This window comes from Platalea leucorodia (genome assembly GCF_965183815.1).
Source record: "Platalea leucorodia genome assembly, chromosome: Z".
NCBI classification, from domain to species: domain Eukaryota; kingdom Metazoa; phylum Chordata; class Aves; order Pelecaniformes; family Threskiornithidae; genus Platalea; species Platalea leucorodia.
The window spans coordinates 23,189,004-23,209,051 of NC_138858.1; the positions used below are offsets into that span (position 1 = coordinate 23,189,004).

Consider the following 20,048-nt stretch of genomic DNA (forward strand, 5'->3'; position numbering starts at 1 on the left):
CCAGTATTTCACATGTACACCCGAAAGCTTTTGTGGAACTCCCCAAACTGTGCTACTTGCATCTAAATAACAATAATATTAAACGCCTTGATCCGGGAATCTTTGAAGGTCTTTCCAATCTTCGTTGTTTATACCTTCAGAATAATCAAATAGCTTTTGTTCCCAGAGGATTATTTAGTGATCTTCTTTCTGTTAGATATTTAACACTTCAAAGAAATCGTCTCAGTGTCCTTGGAAGTGGGACTTTCTTGGGAATGATAAGTCTTCAAACACTGAACCTAGCCAATAATAAGATTTCACGGATATCAGATTCAGCATTTCATCATCTTGAAAACCTTGCATATTTGTTCCTTGAAGGTAACAGCTTAACACTTGTGCCATCGAATGCTATTGGAAGGCTCAAAAATCTTGAAAGACTTTCTTTGTCTCACAATCCCATTGGATCAATACATCCTTTTGCATTTAAAGGACTTAACAAGCTTAGATATCTGTCTTTAAAAAACGTAAAGCTAAAATGTATTGCTGTAAATGGATTTTTTGGATTAAACAACCTTAGCCAGTTAATCTTAAGTCATAATGATTTAGAAAATATAAATTCCAGCACTTTCACTTTATTGAACAATTTAATGTATCTGCAGCTAGACAGAAATAAAATAACCAACATTGGTGATGGTACCTTTGAAAAAATGGGACAGTCACTTAAAATACTCAGTTTAGCATTTAATAATATTACAGAGTTAGAACCTGAAGTGCTCATGCCCTTAGTGTCTTTAACTCATCTACAGGTAAATTATAATCCTTGGAACTGCAGTTGCAAAATGCTTGGGTTACTTAATTGGCTAGCGTCATCTCCGATTTCTGTAAAAATTCATTGTCAGAATCCCCTGAGTATGCGTGGTAGACCTTTGCATTACATTAAGTGGACTCAGTTTGCAAACTGCAGTAGCCCTACTGCCAGCCCAGAAACGGCCTGGAGTCTAGGATCCGTAGGTGTGCATCACAGCGCTACCACTTTGCTGATGGCGTGGCATAAGGGAAACAGACACAATACATTTGAACAGTTTGAACAGTTTGTCAATGCAGGAACTAAATATGTTGCTTTCTGGGAAGGAACTACAGCTACATCTGCTAACCCGTTGCCCTATGAAGAAAATGCTGCTGAAATTCCATCCCGGGCTACTACAGTATTATCAACATTACCAGTGCAAATATCAGCACAGATTATACCTGTTAACAGAACCGTAGAAGAAAAAGGTTTACTCCCAACAGATGCTGCTCCTGTATCATTAAAAACATCCCTGCTTTGTACACAACAGGTTGAAAAGCTGAATCAGGCTTTTGACATTTTACTAGCCTTTTTCATTCTGGCTTGTGCTGTGATCCTGTTCTTAACCTGTAAAATTATTCAGTTTCGGCAGAAACTAAAGGTGCTGGAAAACTCAGGGGAAAAGAGAATAGAATATTACGGTTTTTATCAGCCTGGCAGATACAACATAACTGACCCAGTGCAGTCTCTAACTCGGAATTCAATGGGGCATTCAGAACTGGACCAAATTAGGCTGCTCAAGCGAACAGCATCTGAAAGTCAGGCACAGGTCATATTGTTTGAACATTCATCATTGTAATTTATCTCATTTGATCTGATGTTAACTTTATTGTGATCTGAAATGTCAAGAAATCAAGAACTCAATCTTCTAAAAATACATTCACTGGTTAAAATCAACTGGTTGATAGAATTGTGGAAAATAGTATAATTTGGGTTCTGCATCATCATTTGCTTCCTGAATCTTTTGAAGTTTATTGATTTTTATTAGATGTCATTTAAATGTGACATGGATAGGTATATTATCCTCTGTCCCTGTTGTAGGAATCTTTCACCTATAACTCAAGTATACCTGCAGTATAAAGTACACATATATTTATTTTTATTTTGCAGTACTTAAGTTTCTATAGAAAATCCATAGCTAGCTTGAAGCAAGCAAAACAGCAGTTTTTTAGGAGGATCATGAAGCCAAGAAATCTGCGGGAATGAGGAAAAAAAAAGCAATGCTTCATTTATTTATTGTAATGCCTCTATTAATCATCACAGTGGGGAAAAAAAGTAAGCATATTTACATCTAGCATGTTCAAAGTCTTGAGGAAAAGAAAAATATAAAATGATACAAATTTTATTCATACCTATGACATTTTAATATACAAAGTTGTGTATTCAGTCTGTATAATGAATATATTAAAGTGAATTTTTTGTTAGTGTGTATCTGTATCATTTTATGACAATACCTGAAACTGGAGTTAATAGGGAAACTAAATTTCTATGGGATTGAAAAATTGACCCAAGTTTATTATGTCTAAGGTAATAGAGCTGGTTAATTATTGTCAATAAAAGATATTTTGTCATCTATATAGTAATAGTTTGAGGGATTTTTTGGCTGGATAAGAGGTATGAACTGAAGAAATATACTACACTTTAAATACACAATTCTAGATTAATTGCTGAAGATATTTACATATTTGTGGTGTATATGTGGAAGTGTCAAGTCACAGTATGTTTTCTTAGTGGAAACCTAATTTTAGGATTCATCTTCAAAAGGTGGGTATTATTTTACTATATAATTTGCATTTGTTTTAACTTTTTATTTCTATTTCGAATATTGATGTTCTGTTTACATTTTTGTGAGGTTATGTCTAGTGTATTGTAGCTTTATTTTCAACCTGAATTTCTGTGATTTTTTTTTTTTTTTTCCTTGTTACTCCAGTAATTCAAACTTTATTCAGGAAAAAGTCATAAAAATACATTCCAAATAGTCTAATCTTGTAAAATTTTCAGCTAGCTGAATGGGACTTACTTTTGTAGATACTGTTTGTCTTCTACAGGCCTGTGCCCTAGAGACTGCAGCCACTTGGTTTATAAGCAACACAATTTACAGTTAGATCGTTTTTCTCAAGGAAGAATGGAGAACAATGTTTTGATAGTCTGTCGTGCTGTGCCTGTGTTAGGAGTTTTCAGAGTGGGCAAAGGCTGAGTCTGAACAAACCTAGTTCTTGAAGAAATCTTACAGGGGACAGCTCTGTTGTTTTAGGCTCTGATTTCCACAGCTGCTCTCCACAGAAGAGCACAAAAGGTTCCCTCTGAAGGTGCATCTTTCCACTGACAAGCTGCTGTAGGAGTTGTTTGCCAGGTGTGAGTCTCACCATCTGCAGTGATGGAGCATGAAAGGAAACCAATGCTGTCAAAGCTGTTTGTGCAAGCAAAGAGTTGGGGCAGTTGGAAGGCATCCTTTGGAGTGGAGTCGTGGTCTAATATCTAACTTGCCGGCAATTTGGATTAGACTACTAAGAAATTGAGAGATGCGCTATGCTGTTGTGGGGAAAATGCCCTTCTTTTGCAGTTAGTAGCTTTTGTTTTTAAATGCTCGCATTAGGAAATGGATCCTTTCATGTATGCTTGTGGTTCATAGGTCTAACTATTAAAATCATTAGAGAATACATTCGAAGACTGAGTTGAGTCTGCCCTCATGAAGCAAAATGGCACTTTATGGTTATCAAGTTTATGGTCAGCCATAGGACTCCCCTGGAATTGTTGTCTTAGCTGCTACATTAGTGTTTTAGGAGCTCTTCAGCACTGTGCAGCTCCTAAGGTGGGGTGGATGTGTGGAATAATAATTCATATTACTCACAGTGTGTGCAGAGTAATCCCCATTTGTCCCACTCCACCTCTTTCCTCGGCTAATGAGATAAGAATAAATAATGAATTAATCTTTCATAATAATGAATTAATCAAATCTACTGTACACTAGTAAAGATATGATATTAAGCTTTTCCCTTTTTTGGTGTTTACTGCTTCATGCTGGTGAATGTAGAAAAGCAGAAAAGATTTTCTCCTCTTCCTTTTAATCCCTAAAAAAGTGTGCTTTCCCATGCAGAATTTTTCCTCCCTTTCTGATAAGCTGAGGAAGATGCATAACAGACACGGGGACCGTTTTACTTACATACCCATACAAACTTATCATTATACATGTTTTATTAAGCTGAGGATAAAGCTTTATTTACAGTGGCTATCTATATAATTGAAATCCAAATTCTGATTTTTTGCATAAAACCTCAGGATAATAAAAACGTTGAATAGATAGCTTGAGTATATTAGAAATGATAGAATAAGGAAAAAATGACTATTACTTTTTTCAGAACAGATGTGACCTGTTTTTTCCTTGCAAAGCTTTTATTCTTTTATCTGAGAAATGCAAACTTTGAAATAAAAGGTTTGAGATTATTCATTTACAAGCTGACCTAAATGTTTGCTACATTTTGTTTTCATTATAGGCAAGGTGAATTTTATTTACAGACAGCAGAAAAGATCCTTTCTGTAATAAAAAATAATGTTAATATATGTTAATTGCATCTTTGAAAGTGTGTTCTGGAGTGTGTTAGATCCTAACAAGTTTTTAGAAGTTATAATCCTCTAATTCTGGGCCTGTCTTTTGATAATTTTTGTGGCATACCAAATGAGGTTTTGTCCTGATAACTTAGGGAAGCTGTGTAGTTATAAAGCCAGTTATAACTTGATGCTGTTGTTTGTTCCATTGCTGATCTGGATTATATTTACTTCAAGAGGGGGAACTGCTTAAATGGTGCCTTCCTCCTGAGTTAAGATTTTAGTACAGACAGTATTAACTGTTCCATCTTGAAAGTTCATCTAAATACAGTGTTCCTGTCTTTTCTGAACCTACTCATATGACTTTCTAATGTATTTCTTGAGACAAGCAGGCTAATTTTAGTCTCTGTAAAAAGACATGCATTGATTTGCATGGCGCTCTCTCTTTGAAAACAAGGCCTGATGCATTTTATATTGCCATTGAACTTTAATTGAGGCTTCTTTTTCCAAATCACAATGAGCCTATGCTGTCTTTATTTTTCACCCGCATGTGTCTTGTATTCTAAAAAATAGTTGCATTGTTTAATGATTCCATACTTGGTAAACACTTAAGTTAGTCTTTGCTAGGAAGAAACTTCATGTCCCATTTAAAGGGAAAAAGAAGGGGAAGAAAAGAGAAGGTATTCTCTTTACTGAAAGCTGCAGGCAACAGTTACCCATTTTGAAAGGTCTTCTACATGCTTTGGCATTGCTTTCCTCAAAAAAAGAAAAATTTTCATTAATTTTCTATCTTTCACTGAAGAAAGAAGTAAAATGCCATTCCTCATTTATGCCGTAAAGTAAAAATGTCCTCTCCAGCTAAAGAAATTAATGATTTCTCTATGTGCTTTGGAGCTAGCTATCAAGAACAGTATTTTGGGTCTTCAGCCAGTATCGTCCATTTCTTCTGGAAATATCACAGATCCTTAGAAACACAAGTTACTGAAACGGGCCTCCCTGTGCGCTCCTCGTATCAATCTGCAAGCTTGGAAAAAAACCCATGAAGTTAATGAGCAGTGTGCTTACAGTATTTTATTTACCTGTTGGTTAAGTAAAGTAACCTCCCTGAATAGATTGACCATAATTAGTCCTGCAGCTGATGAAAAGGCTGTGCCTTCATTGGGTCAAGCACCTTTCTCTTCCCTCCTAATATAAAATTTCTGTGGCAGTTAGGGATTCTTCAGGCAGCTTGGAAGGAAGAAATACAGCTACCAGGTAATGGATAGCAATTTGTATTATGAATTAAATAGTGCATACGTACAGGGCATAGTTTACTTCTCCAGGGTGCAAAGTGTTTGCGTTTGTTCTCGGTTGAATGCCCCTTGTCCTCTATTGGCGTGAATCTGAGGACAGTTGTTTCCTTTCTCATGTTGGAAAAAATTCAGCACGTTAATCGCATTTTCCTAGAGATATGTTCCCAAAAAGGCATGAAGCAAAAGAGCTTTAATGGGAAGTGTGCTAGGTAGGAATCTCTGACTCGAGTGAAGAAACCTGCTCTGTCTGTAAGGGCTCGTTCTGCAGGCCACTAAGCAGGCAGCACTTACTCTCCCAGCGGTGCTGTGTGGTCGGCAGGCTGTTTGCTTGCTGTCTGCAGAACCCCGCAGAGATTCAGTCTCACAAGATGTAATACTTCGCTGTTCTGAATGAGATGGGGAAGCTCTTTGACAAGGGAGAAAAGTCTCTTCTGTAATATATACTTGACAATAATAATAAGAATAAGCCAGACTGAATGAAAATTGTGTCAATTTTCATTTTGTGGAATTTAGGAGTTTCAGGTTTCATTATACAAAATACAGTTCAGATCCTGGCATTTGACAGTAGCTGAATAAAACAGGGAACAAAAATAATCCTTTGGAAATAAAATGGTTGTGAGTTGAATATAATCTTATCAAAACACATTTAAAAGAAATATTTTATATGCTTAATATTCTAACTTGATATGCGTTTTTTCCAAAGCATCCATTGCCATATAAAGTCTGTTTGTCATACATGTAAAATTGTTGTATGTCTGACAAGAAGTTTTTCAAATGCAATAACTAATGTACAAGGAGCTACGGTTTATCCAGTTTTTCAGTTTTCATCCCAAATAAGAAAACAAAATGAAAGAATATTAAGAAATAGATTTGTCTATGTTAAAACATAAAGGATAAAGCTGCAATACATGAACTTAGTATTCAGTACCTTTAAACAAATATGGAATATGTCTGCTTCTGCCTACTAGACAGCAACAGTATCTTTGGGGAAAATTAAGCCTGAAATTCCAAACAGGGAGTAATAAATGCTTCAGTCAATGGCAGTCCCAGGAAGAGAGTTGTAGTTTACCATCACCAGTTAGGCCATTTCTGGTTTTTTGTGGCTTGTAGCTGGAATTTTTGCAGTCTTCCCGAGATGAATATCTTTTCACTTGCAGTATGTCTTCACCCTTCAGCAGTTCACAGAGTAGAAGTCCATGCACCGAAGTCCCGCAATAGTGCATCTCTGGCATTAGACCCACAGTAGCAGGAAATTCAGCAGAAACAGGAGTCACAGCTGCTTTCCATTAACTATGAGCTGGTGGCACCTACTTTATCCATCATGGGGAGATCACATTTCTATGCCCTTACGCTACAGGCACATCAATTCTCAAGGCAGGGGCAAGTGTCTAAATGTAAGTGTTTAGTGTCTTTTTGGGCATTGAGGGGGTATCCAGTCTGGCCTTCAGCTTATGCTGGGGAAAGGTGCTTGTCTCTTTCAGGTCCCAAGTGATACCTACCAGCCCTTTGCAGTTGTCTTAAATAGCCTACTGCTTCAAATGGCAGGAGGTGCCTGTGTTTAAGCAGAGAAATCCTGCCCCACGTTTCTCCTTATCATCAGGGAGATGATGCTTTCGTGCAGATGTTTTTCACCCTCTTTGGGGAGTCATTCAGCTACCTAGGAGGGTTAAGAAATACCCATAAGGCTGGACAGAGAAAACAACAGGGAGATGTACCATCTTTACGAGCTACCGTTTGCTCAAGGGTTTGTGTGTATATTTTACATTGAATAGTGATGGAAGAAAATGTGTAAATGTGTTAGGAATAGAAGCCAGTACTCTGACCTCCCTGCTAGTGGGAGCCCTCCCTACTCAGTTCTCCAGTCCTGTGCTAATGTATTTTTACTTCTATTCCATTTGCAATTATTTCTAGGTTTTCAGCAGTGGCACATGAGGTTCTATTCTATTTAAGAATATTTTTATTCTATTTTATTCTGTTCTTTAATGTTTCGTGTGTATTTTTGAAGCCTTTGTGTAACTAAAAAAAAGATTGAATCAGCTGCTTGATAATATGCTCAGCTAAGCAGTAAGCAATGAAAATACTGCTTAGTAAATGTGCTTTACAGTTACTGAGCAAATTTCCTGTTTAGTTCCTTTAGCTAAGTCACTTTCCTGTTCTCTTCCAATGGTATCCAAGAAAAATTTTGTTCTTTTCCAGTGTTATCCAAGATAAATTTTGTGGTATCATCAACATTTCAGTGGAAGGACTGCATGATGTGATGACTGAAGATCCTGAAACAGGAACATACAAAGAGTAAGTGGAAAATCTAATCAATTTTTGTGTGTTTAACAGTAGTAGTACTGTTTTATATGTAGTGTTTTGATTGGAAAATTCTGTAGGCAGTTAAGACATGCTTGTAAGAGTTCTTTTTTCACAAGAGTGAATGTTTTAGTAAGATAGGAAAATTTTAGTCTTAAAAAATAATTGTAATGGAGGGAGGGAGGACTTAAAATGACAGTCAATGTAATTTTGTATTGTTCATTAAGTTATCTACTAAATGATGTCTTAAATTAAATGTTCATATGCTTAGATTTGCTTTTTGCTCACATTACTATTGTATCCAAAATTACAATCCAACAAGCTTGTATGTTGATAGGGTGGTAGCTCAGAGTTTTTGAGTGTGACATCCGGAGTTTAAGGTGGTGTCAGGGGTGCTTGGAGTGCATGACCACCCGGCACCACACTCATTCATCTCTTGCTGACTCCCAGGTTACTGGTGGTATTCCATGAAAGCTGGAATAGTAAAAAACCACTGAATAATAAGAATTTTTTAGTACAGAGATCTTAATGTTGTTGTTTCTCTGTAATGATTACATAGTTTTAGAATGATGGAGAGTTGTAAGACATTAAAAACAGGTGCTCTGCAAGATGTCCCTACAGACACTATATTCTAATAGCAGTATTTACCAGATGCTAAGAATCAAACATTTTCTGACTTTCAGATAATTACCTGGTGATGGAACAGACTGTATCTGAACTAATTAATTAATTGCTTAAGGGGATGTTTGTTGGCACTGAAACCAGCTGGCACAGAACAGCCTGCATGCAATCTATTAAGTTTTCCTCCACTTAAAAAAGAGGGGGTATGCGCACAAGTGAGTGCTGAGAATGGTCTACACTCACACTGAGCCTGAACTATGCCCAAAAATTGCTAGCAAAAGTACTTTTTTTTTTTTTTTTTCCCCTCCTAACTCTTAGTATAGAAGATACAACTCCAAAGTCTGGGAATGTGCTTTGGCACTGTGTTCTATTTACAATCGGAGACAATGTTACAGAGTCCCTTCTACTTCTAAACATGTTGCTTTGCCAGCCCTTGTTGAAAAGAGTTGTCACAGAGAAATAAATACCTCTTTGTCCTAGTTAATTTCATATTTTAAGCTTGAAGGCTTGTAGAACTTGTCACTGTACTTTTCCAAACTCTGGGCATTGTTTTTGCTTTGTGAAATATAGGCACGCTGACTCAAGGACATATTTCTGTTGACCGATACTGAATGGGCTGTTTGAAAGATTCTGACATTTGTGTTACACATTTTGACATCATTTGAAAGTAAATAAAGTGAGAGCACTCATCTGGAGTCACGTGTGCTGTTTTGGCTCTCCAGGTTGAAGAAGAATGATTTAAGCTTGAACTGGTTCAGAAAAAAAAATTTGTACCTCACTGATTATCATAATATCTAATTACCGTAGTGCAGAGACTAAAACAGCATGTGTGTTTAGCATAAGAAAATCAAGGCTGAAGTAATACAGAACTGCAGCCACTAAAGGATGAAGAGGGGGTAAACATGCACAGGGAACACTGTACAAATTAAATGGCAGTGTTGGCTTAAGTGTAAACTGACCATGAATACATTTAAACTGGAAATTTGAAGAAACTGTTGTAGTTAGAGCAATGAGATTTTGGAAGAGCCTTTCCAAATACAAATGCAGAGCTAAAGGTCTCACCAGTTTTTAGATGGAATTTTGATCAGGTTATGAAAATGATTACACGATGCCCTGGCTTACAATGCAAGGCGATTAGCCTCAGCCAGGTTTCCTAGCATTTATGTTTTGCATTGTAGTAATAATCACAAGAAAGCTTTACAGACCTCAGATTTTCTGCAAAGGGGAGCATTCCATTGCTCTAGTCTTGTCTGACCAATATTCACATTTTTTCCCAATTTTATTGTCTTCTCTTTTTTTATTCCCTCCTCTCCTATCTTTTTGAATTACTGTTTGTGGTACCTAAAATTTGTCAAGGTCTAAGAAAGTCAATTCAATCTTGTATGTTTCGGCAATTGACATATTTTTGTCTGCTTTTTCTTTAATAAACGGAGTTGTGAGAAATTATGCCATTTATGAGGAGAGGAGACAGGAGATTTGCTGTATTATTTTGAAATAACTAATCCCTTTGTTGGAAGTGGCTTCTGTGTTAGCATTTGACCCTTAAGCCACGCTGTTTAGCAAGTGTTTCATACAGCTCTAAACAAATTAATAGAAAACTGAATATATAAACAGAGTAAGTTAAACATTTTCACATAAAATCACTTTTTTTTTTTTTTTTCATTTTAGTAACTTTAAAACAAGTTATTCAACTTACCTGCAGGAACATTTCACCTGCTAGTGGAATGCAGGAATTAAAAAATGCACAGTAGTGCAAGTCTGAAAATGAGCAATAATGTGCATATGTCTTGGTGCTTTGTAATATGTGGATTATGTGTCCTTCCTACCATAAAACATACCTAATACGTGGTGGCAAGTTGTTGTCACCTGAGTGATTTTTAAATCCTTTTGTTTTTTAAAGCAGATTTTCTAGGAAAAAATTAGTAAACTGGTGGAATATTTGTGTATTCTTTCAACGTAGAGAATGTAAAGTGAATGGAAAGCATGTTTGCTATAGGTTAGCTTTTGCCGATGTCTTTATGAAAAGTCCATTAAAACTGTTTCAAGAGACAGAAAAACCTCTGGCATTTAAACTTTTTTTTTTCATATTTTCTGGTTTTATACTTACTACAAAAATAATAGTTAAAATATGGCTGTTACTTGTGCATATTGGTACCTACCAGTTGAGGATGGAGCAAAACAAAAAATAAGTAGTTTAAAAGCTTTGCTTTACCTGCCTAAAACAAACTCTTTTAAATAAATGACTGCTAACTCATTTCTGTTGACCTAAAACATTACTGTCAGTGTCTTGCAGATTTTAGTCTCTAGAACCAACAGCAGTGACCATACTAGTTTTCAGGTCCTCTTGTTAAAGATCTCACAGGAAAACATGAATGCAATGAGAAATCTTTGCTAGTTTTGCATATTTGCCACTTTGATTTTCACGTTGATAGGATACAGACTGCTTGTATAGCACTTCCTTGGAAAAACTGGGAAATTCTAGTTAGGCACAGTAGGATTTTCTATATTAATTATTTTAAACCCACATAGTCTGTTCTCTATATGCAGAAATGCATTTTTAAGCCAGAACTTGAGCTAAAATATGGATGATAACTGAGATTGTTACATGGGTATAGGTGACACAGAACATGCATTCAGGCTTCTTTAGATTCACTGTTCTCAGAAAAAAAAAGATGTGCTAACAGATTGCCTGACTTTCATCAAATTCCCTCATATCTGTCCTGTGTTTCTAAAACTGCTTTAAAGTACTTTCTAATGGTAATGTATGTTAAAACTATTCTTATTCCCATTGTTAGCTGCATGTTGATGTCTCATTTTGAAGAGCCCAAAGTTACAGAAGATGAGGAACCTCCTACAGAACAAGACAAAAGGAAAAAAATGGTAAGTTTTAGATCTGTTATTCAATTATAGAACTCTGTGTGATTCACTTGTGTCAGACTAAATTCTTTGCCTTTGGATTTGGTTCGTCTGTTGTTCTTGGAAAATTCATCTCTTGAATCAAAAAAGGAAAATGCTTTATGACAGACTTTGCAGCCACAACACTTATGCTTCTGCCTTCCTTTTGAGTCTTGGAAAATGTTGCCAAAATAAACATAATCTGTTCACAAAATCTGGACATTACAATACTAAGACAGTATAAAAAGGGTTTATTGAAAAATGCAGGGAGCTAAACTTACCAAAATGTCATGGCAGGCCAAATTTCTTATATTTAAAACAATCTCTATTATATTGGATTATATGTTTTACCTGAGCAGCTATTGATCCATATGCTTGCACAGAACCTTTTCCAAATGTAAAGAACTCTTAACAAGGAGATTGATGTAGATGAAGATATCCAGATTAGGTACCATGTAATTGTGATATTTTTGTCCAACCTAATCTGTGAATGTTTCATAATTTAACTTATTTTTGTAAGAGTTCAGGAAAGCTGGTTCCTCACACAGAAAACTGCAGTGTATGAATGCTGCGGAATAAAATAGAGTCTGAACTGCTTGGCAGTGAGTAATTGCAAAATGTGGAATTTGATGATTGAGTAGATGTGTATAGCCCTGTTGCGCGTTTGCTTTAACTGACCTACATGTATCTAAAAGAATATTTGTAGACAGTCCTTTAGTACTTTATTTCTTCTTGTAGGAGCAGAAAAGAGTTTGGATGGCTTTTGATTTTGATGGTTTGTTTTAATTTGGGGTTGTTTGTTTGTTTTGTTTTTTTTTTTTAAGCCACTGGATGCTTTTAGTTTGTTAGTAGGCTTTTCTTTTAAATACTAATCAATATATGGTTCCTTTTTAAAACACAGAAGATGACACACAGACTTCTGTGTATTCTTCTGCTGTTAGTAATGCCTTAAGAGAAATTCCTAGTGTCTTGCAGTTTCAGATTTAAACAAAACATAGAAATACTATTTTCTACAGGCCTTAAAAATGTGTTAGATAGTTCTATAATTCAATTACTCTTAAAAGCATCTCTACACTCTGTCAAATTTGGTTACAGTTTCTTCCAGCTCGGGGGCTTAAATTACATGCTAAATGTTTATTGCAGAATGATATTATTTATTCTTAGTGGTTTTGGATAATCTCTTGACATATGTAGATAGATACGTATATATCTTTATCAATAGGGATTGATATATCTATATATCAACAGAGAGAGATACATGTTTGGTTTGTTAATCAGATTTAAAAAACATAAAGTGAATTTAAATCTACAGTCCTTTCATGTTCTTAGTTTTCTTTGAATATACTGAAATTTTATTTCTCTCTGGCTAAAGTTTTAATAACTTCCTTGCAGAAATTCTTTTAATTTTTCAGTTACAGGTTGACTTTAATAGTTTGGATATGTATTTAGGAATTTCGGCTTGTTAGATTTGCTGTGGACTACTTTCAATTCAGATATATCAAGTCAAAATGAAAAGTAGGGCACATTGGTTTATGACCTGTATCATTCTTCCATCCTCAATGATACAAAGCACCAGTAAGGTGTTGATGAACACAGTCATGATGAGGGAACTGTTCTGGGGTCACATGCAACACAGAGTTAATGGCCACTTGAATAAAGAGAAATGGTTGTGCTTTGCTAAGGAGGAGCCAGAAGCGATAAGGACATTACAATGCAGGTTTTGATTTGCAGGGGAAATACATCTTCCCTTGCTTGTCGCTTTTGTTTTTTCCCTAAGGAATTGCTTGTGATTTGTTCCTCAACTCTTATTTAACATTCAGCTTAAACACCTTTTCAGCTTTTGTTTCCTTGGAAGGTTTACACAACATAAATTGTCATACATGAACATCGAAGCTTCATTTTCGTTTTGGATCTCTTAATTTAGATGTAACTATTTCCATGGTTACTGGAAATAACCTGATAATTCCCAAGCATTATGAAAATCCTTTAGTTTTCTCCTTTCAATCCTCTTTTGTAAGAATAGCTGTCTATTTCACTCTTCTCATTCCCATATTTAGCCAATTATTCCTGATATATTTCAGACTTGAGCCTTCTATACTGTCATTTTTTCAGCTAAGTTTAGTATTCACTGTATTCTTATTCCTTTCTATGCAATTTCTAGAGCTGTTAAGCAAACTCTAGTTGTTATGAATGTCTGCTATAAATTCATTCTGAATCCCAGCTGAAATTGCTTTGTATAAATTTTTGTGAATGGTGCAGAAATTGAGACTTGCCACTTCTCATGGCTGTTTATTTCAAAATGATACAGGCCATTTGGGTAGGTCACTCATAGTAGAAGTGTCAAATAATCAAGATTGTTAATCATGGCTTTGAAAGCACAGCTAGCATTTGATTTGAAAAAAATGGATTAAAACCAAAACATCACCTTGGCCCATTCCTACCCACCTGTACTGGAAGTTTCTTCTTCTCTGTAGGAGCATGAATGCAGACACTCAATTCATGTGACATTGAGAACAACTGCGGTAGCAGGTATCTCTGGTGAAATAAAAGTGGGAACAGGTATTTGAAGTGAGAAGAGGAAAATCAAGAACAACCTAAAGGGAATCTGCAGTTGATTTGAGGAAGTTTCTAGTCTCCTGTCCCACTTTATTCCTGCAAGAGGTTTCTACCCTCTTATGCATTCCATTGCTGAATCAGCAGCTTGTATCAAGGCTTAGAGCTTAAACCTCATAAAACAATAATGAAAAGGTAAATGGGATATTCTCTCTTTCAAAATAATAATGTTTTGCAACTTTTAAGGCCATTAATATGAGAAAAAAGGTAAACAGGCATGGTCAATGCTAGTATCACTTCCCAATATTTACACAGGGTCTAGATATTTTTCTTTGATCTATCCCTTTACCCAGTCATTGGTACCTCTCTTTATTATTATGCATAGCTCAAAATTATTAAAGAGAGTTTTAGCTAGAACAGTGCTTTAGAAGTTTATGATAATTTTATGTAATCGACATTTCCAGATACTGCTATATTTCAGTCTCATTCCAAATATAACGAGGAAAATGTAAACAGGTGGAGAGTGATTCATGACCTTTCATTGCACATAGTATATAGACCTCACGTAACTTATTTTTATGTGCCCTTAATGCATGTTTTTAAGAACTCCGATATCATTGTTCAAAAAGGGAGCTCAGCTTTTTCAACTCTTTATTTGAAACTGTGGAGAGGAAAAATGAAGTATTTTCCAATAAAAATCTATCTTATTTAAACTTGAATTATCCAGGCTGATACATGTTTTAGATGATGCTTATATGTAAATATAGATGGCTATGGAGATTTTTATTTTACCCTACTATAGGAAGAAACTAGATGAATTGTGATTTTTATATCTTCAGGAAAATAAATAAATGAGTTACAATGTAATAAGCCAAATGATGAAGTTGATAATGTGGTTTATTAAAAGTAATACTTTTACTTCATTGTTTGGGGTATAATTTCTCCTTGTACATTGAATCTACAAATTAGCCACAGATCTAATGAGTGTCCCACTGAAATCTGTTAAAAAGGTTTGGTATTAGGAGCCTGTTAAAAGTAAACGATGCATTCCGTCCTTAAATTATTTACCAGTCTTTCCAGAGCATCCCAGTCACGAGATACTAACCATCATGGTAAATATGTATAATTTTACATCCAGCATTCTTGCTCCCTCTTTAGTATAGAAGTACCCCTACTTAAACTGAAGAGAGCCTCTCAAGTTCTGGAAGTCATTTCAACAATTTAATTCAGATATCACCAACACACTTTTTTTTGAGTTTTGTTAGACTTTTATTGCCTGTTCTTGCATTCTAATGCCATTCCATTGGCTTGTGTTACTGCTTGTCGTGATTAGATCACTGTTCTAGTACAGAATACTATATAATTGTTTATTGAAAATAGTGTAATTTTTTGAATGTAGTGTTGTCTAAAGATGTTGAGGAAAAAGATCCACCTAACAAATACTGGTTCAAACAACTGATAACTCTGTGGAATGCCAATGATGCTGGGAAGCGGAGTTTGGAGGGATGGGAAATGGTTGTTCTGTAAAACCTCTGTACTGCTTTTCTGAATCAAACTGCTGTTTACAACCAGTGAGGCAGGAGATTAGGTTCTTCAGTCTAGCCCCAAGGTAGGCACCCGTGTCGAGTTTCAAGATCAATTTGTAAACTAACTAGATTCAAAAGCTAGTCAAATCATGTTTTCACTAAGCAGCATAAAGCACATTTCGATAATGTATATTTCCTCACCAAACTTCTGTTTCCTGTCTGTAGCTATTTTGACTAAGAAGCTGTTGGAATTTTCTAGGATTTTTTTTTTATTTTACTGGAAAATATGTGTTTTGCTCTTACCAGAATCAGGAGCATTTCAATTAAAACCTGGCCACACACCTAGGAACTCAGTGTAGATACTTACATTCAAAAATATGGTCCCTGACCCAGTGTTTACCAACTAAGTAGCCAGCGTTAATACTAATAGGGTTGTGTTCTGTGCTGGACTGATGTTGGATGCTCAGTGCTTAGCAAGTTGAGGACTCAGTTTTCAAGAGGATGATTTTTCCTCAAATAAGCAAGTAGAATAATCTGAAAACATCTCATGGGTCTTCTCTTAAACCAGATACTATTTTAATTTCGTCATAACAAAAATACAACATATAAAGAACGGTACTTCTGTTCTTCAAAACTTATGAATTTGCTGGCTTATTCAGCTAAGACTGCAGCTGATCGTCTAGTATTGTTGGCAAACTAATTATACCAAGCTATTTCATGTGTTTTTTTAGTTCTGAATACAAGTTCCAAAAACATAGAGTGAAAGGAAAGCAAATTTATTATTGTTGCAGAAAACTCTTTAATTTACTCAAAATATTTTTGACATGACTATCTGAATGAAATCAAAATAGTGTATTAACTCCTTAATTGAGTCTGAAAACTCTTGAGTCCCTTTTGGCTTACAGATACTAGATACCGCTTCTAGCAGCAAGCATTAATCATACTACAAAAGTCCCTAGTGGCTTACAGTGCGCTGCTGCTTTGAACTGCGAGGTATGTGTTTATGGTTGTTGCAATAAACTAAGCAGTTTTGTACAATTTCTCACTTGTCCTGATAGAACATGTGTTGGTAAATATGCAGCAAAAGTGTTTCAGTAATTTTCCTATCTAATGGAAAGACGACATACAAAGTTGACTAGCTTCGCTGAAGGAAAAAAAAAAAAGAAAATGTGGAATTATAATACTTATAAAATCAAGGTAATTATGTACCAAAGTTGCAGTGTATACGTAGCCTGTTCCTGTAGCTCCCAGCATTGTGCAAACCTAGCAGCTCCATTAGGAATAAAAAATATTAACTTTGAATTCTGTAATATATTAAGTTTTGTCGTCTTCTTCCCTTTGATTGTTTTTTCAAGATTAATTACTTTTCTGTAGTATTGCAGAGATGATTCAGGGTATTATTTGGAAACGCATCATCACCTGCCATGAGGCAGGTGGTGCTAGAGGGTTAGCACCTCTAAGAGGTGCTAGAGAGCATCTCTATAATTATTATTATGAGAGATGCTAGAGAGAGCTCAGACTTGAAGTTCCAGCAAGCTTTGCCAATAAGCAAGGATTTAACCCTTTATTTTCAAAACAATACAGCACTTTTGTTCAGAGTTTGAAAACCACCATTGGAGTGCTAGAAAAGCATTACACACATACTTGTATTCTAGTAGCTTGTTAGAATTGGGAAAAAATTTGCACTTAAGTTGAGGCTTATTAGTGAACGTTGACATATGAGAGATGAGTGGTTTATTTACCGTTGACTTAAGTCTGGTTTTCTTTAATTCATTTTTTTTTAAGGTATCAGGAGAATAAACTTTGTAATATGAAATTGCTGGTTAGATTCATTTGTCTTGGTAGAGTAGAAAGAAAAATTACCTGAAATTGATATTTTAAGGCAAATTGTTCTGACTTCCCATTCTAATTCTCAGTACTTTAACTTAAACAAGGGTTTATGGTAAGATCACATAAGTCATACAGTTAACTAAATATGCAGATTAATTGGTTTTGTAGGTTAAAAAGTTGTTAAAGAATGGCTTTTTGGCACTGCTTCCCAAGGTGACTTTGTAATGCATGCCATTCATCTAGTTGCTGCTGTGTCAGGGTCACAAGGATGAGAACGCTTGTCTATGGCAATTTTAATGCCAGTTTTTCTGTGCAGAATTCCCTACAGTAATTTTATACATGACTGTTTAGAGCTATGAACTTGCTGAAACTAACTAATTAGAAATGTGTTATATGTCCCAAATTACAATTGTTGGTTAACAAATGCAAATTGTTCACAAACTGATAGATTCTTTGCTTGGCAAGACAGTCTTTTTTTTTTTCTTTTTTTTTTTTTTTTTAGCCTGTAGATTGTGCTAACGCTATTACAAAAGGATATCACTAACCTTGGCAAATCTTGATGAGAGTAGCTGTGGTTTAGAAATTTTGTTAGAAAAGTCTATTTCTATTCTAGAGACCAGATTACATTTACTGAGAAGAATTATTACAGAATACTAAACTATTATTGCAATTACAAGAGTGTAATGTTAGGAATAAGAAATAAAAAGATCATATCTTAACTTTGAAGTGTAAAATAGCTGGATAATAGAAAATGGTAAAGGTTCGAAGCCTAAAAAGCCAGTATTAGGAATACTGAGGGAATAAGTAAGAGATTTACAATATGAAAGGTGAGGTGACCATAAGAATGAAGAATTTGCAAGCACTGATGTAAGAGGCTTAAAAGCAGCCTGCTTTTTCACTGGAGTTGTTCATAAAAAACAAAACTAACTTCTCTTTTGTGGTAATTATAGTGGTTTTGGATGTCCTATTCTGTCTTATATTTATGTGGCTGTTTCAATCAGTATTTCCCCCTGTTTTAGGTGTAATATTGTTTAATAAATAAGTAAGTAATATTAAGCTTTAATGTCTTCCACTCCATATTAAAATTAAAATATTTCTTTTTTTTTTTTTTTTGTATTCTACCAAAAGAGCAGTTGTTAATATGCCTCGTTTCTTTGGAAATAGCAATATAGCAGGGTATTATGAGCTCAGAAGTCTCCTGTTTCAGTGGGCTTTGAGATCTAGCATTGTATTTTGTTTCCTGACCTTCCAGCGTAAATAGTAGTGTTGTTTGGTTTTGATACTAAGATGAATGGATCACAGGTCTGCAGTGACTGCACGTTTATTTCAACATCTTTATGATGCAGCAAGCACCAGGTGTCCCCACCTCCCGTCATCTTTCATCCAGCTTGATGGACTGAGGGACAAATGCTGCATAACTATCTGTGTCTTTAGCCTGCCCACACCTGTCTTCTGATATTGAAATTAAGAATAGGTCCTCTGTCAATGTAACCCCTTCATTTACCCCTTTTTGCTTTCATTAAGAAGCAGTTAACACGTGGAAAATAGTGACACATACTCTGTGCCTCCCTGACCAAAAGAAAATTGCATAATCCAGCTGGACTGATGAGGGTGTATAGGTACAAATACTGAAGAAGTGTGTCTGTTCTTTATGCACACGGACAGTTTGTTTTAGCTGTTGTTTGTCATATAATCTAAACCAGTTCAACTTTTTCAGTGTTTTGTGTACTTACTAATAAAATACAACTGACCATAGTTCATGCCATCTCTAAAGTGCTTATCATGGTAACATCTGATGTGTTTTTTAGGAGTTATGGGAAACTCATTCAGCAGTAATTAACAAAGTAGCTTTGAAAGTGTTTTATGTTATAGAAGGGTGAAATTCTTCAGCAGACTGGGTCCATGATTTGAAACTGTTTCAAATAGTTTTAAACTGATATTTGCTTTTGATAATAATTAATTTGATCTTTGCTTTACAGGAGTTTTTCCTGTTGTTTCTCAATTAAGTACAAAGAAAAGCAAAAGATTTCTTTCTCGAGCTGAGGTTATAAAAGAGATGAGTAAGTCACAGAGTATTTTTTTAGTGCATTATCATATATTTTTCTTTTGCATGTTTTCCACAGCTGGCACTGAAGGACCCTGTACACACTGTGTCACTGCAGCAGTTCATCTATGAGAAGCTAAAGGCACAGCAGGAATTACTGGGAGAACAAGGTTTTCAGGCACTTATGGAAACCGTGGATACAGAAATAGTTGCACAGCTACAAGAATTTTTACAAGGCTTCTAAATAAGCAGAAACAAGATTTTATATGTCCAAGTTCCCTTCCAAAAAAATAGGAAAGAACTCTAGCCTTCCATCTTGTATGGAAGAGCCTACTGAAAGCTGAAAATAACTTGTGTTAAAAAATAAAAAATAAGTTTCTGTTGTTGCTATTAAACTAACTTTGGTAACGCTTTATGTTATTTTTAATCATTTACTTAGGGTTTTATCATCAAAATAACACTTCTATGATCCCTAACATGGTATATGCTGTCCTAGATAGTACCATTTTTTTTGGTACCATTACTGTTTTTTTGGTTCAAAAAGCTATGTCATAAACTGAGAGGTCTGAAGGAACTTAGTAATGTATATCATAGAATCATGGAAGGGTTTGGGTTGG

At 35.3% G+C, this 20,048-nt stretch overlaps 1 protein-coding gene across 4 annotated transcripts in view; it reads left to right on the forward strand.

The window, feature by feature from the left end:
• Nucleotides 1-19,768, forward strand: part of IPO11 (importin 11) — a 99,232-nt gene extending 79,464 nt beyond the window's left edge. For all 4 annotated transcript variants that reach the window (XM_082335418.1, XM_082335420.1, XM_082335419.1 and 1 more), the window contains 3 exons: nucleotides 7,861-7,956; nucleotides 11,379-11,463; nucleotides 19,511-19,768. In XM_082335418.1, coding sequence (XP_082191544.1) covers nucleotides 7,861-7,956; nucleotides 11,379-11,463; nucleotides 19,511-19,675 — 346 coding nt within the window. In that variant the 3' untranslated portion in view covers nucleotides 19,676-19,768. The remainder of the gene's footprint in view (nucleotides 1-7,860; nucleotides 7,957-11,378; nucleotides 11,464-19,510) is intronic.
• Nucleotides 19,769-20,048: the final 280 nt, after the last annotated feature.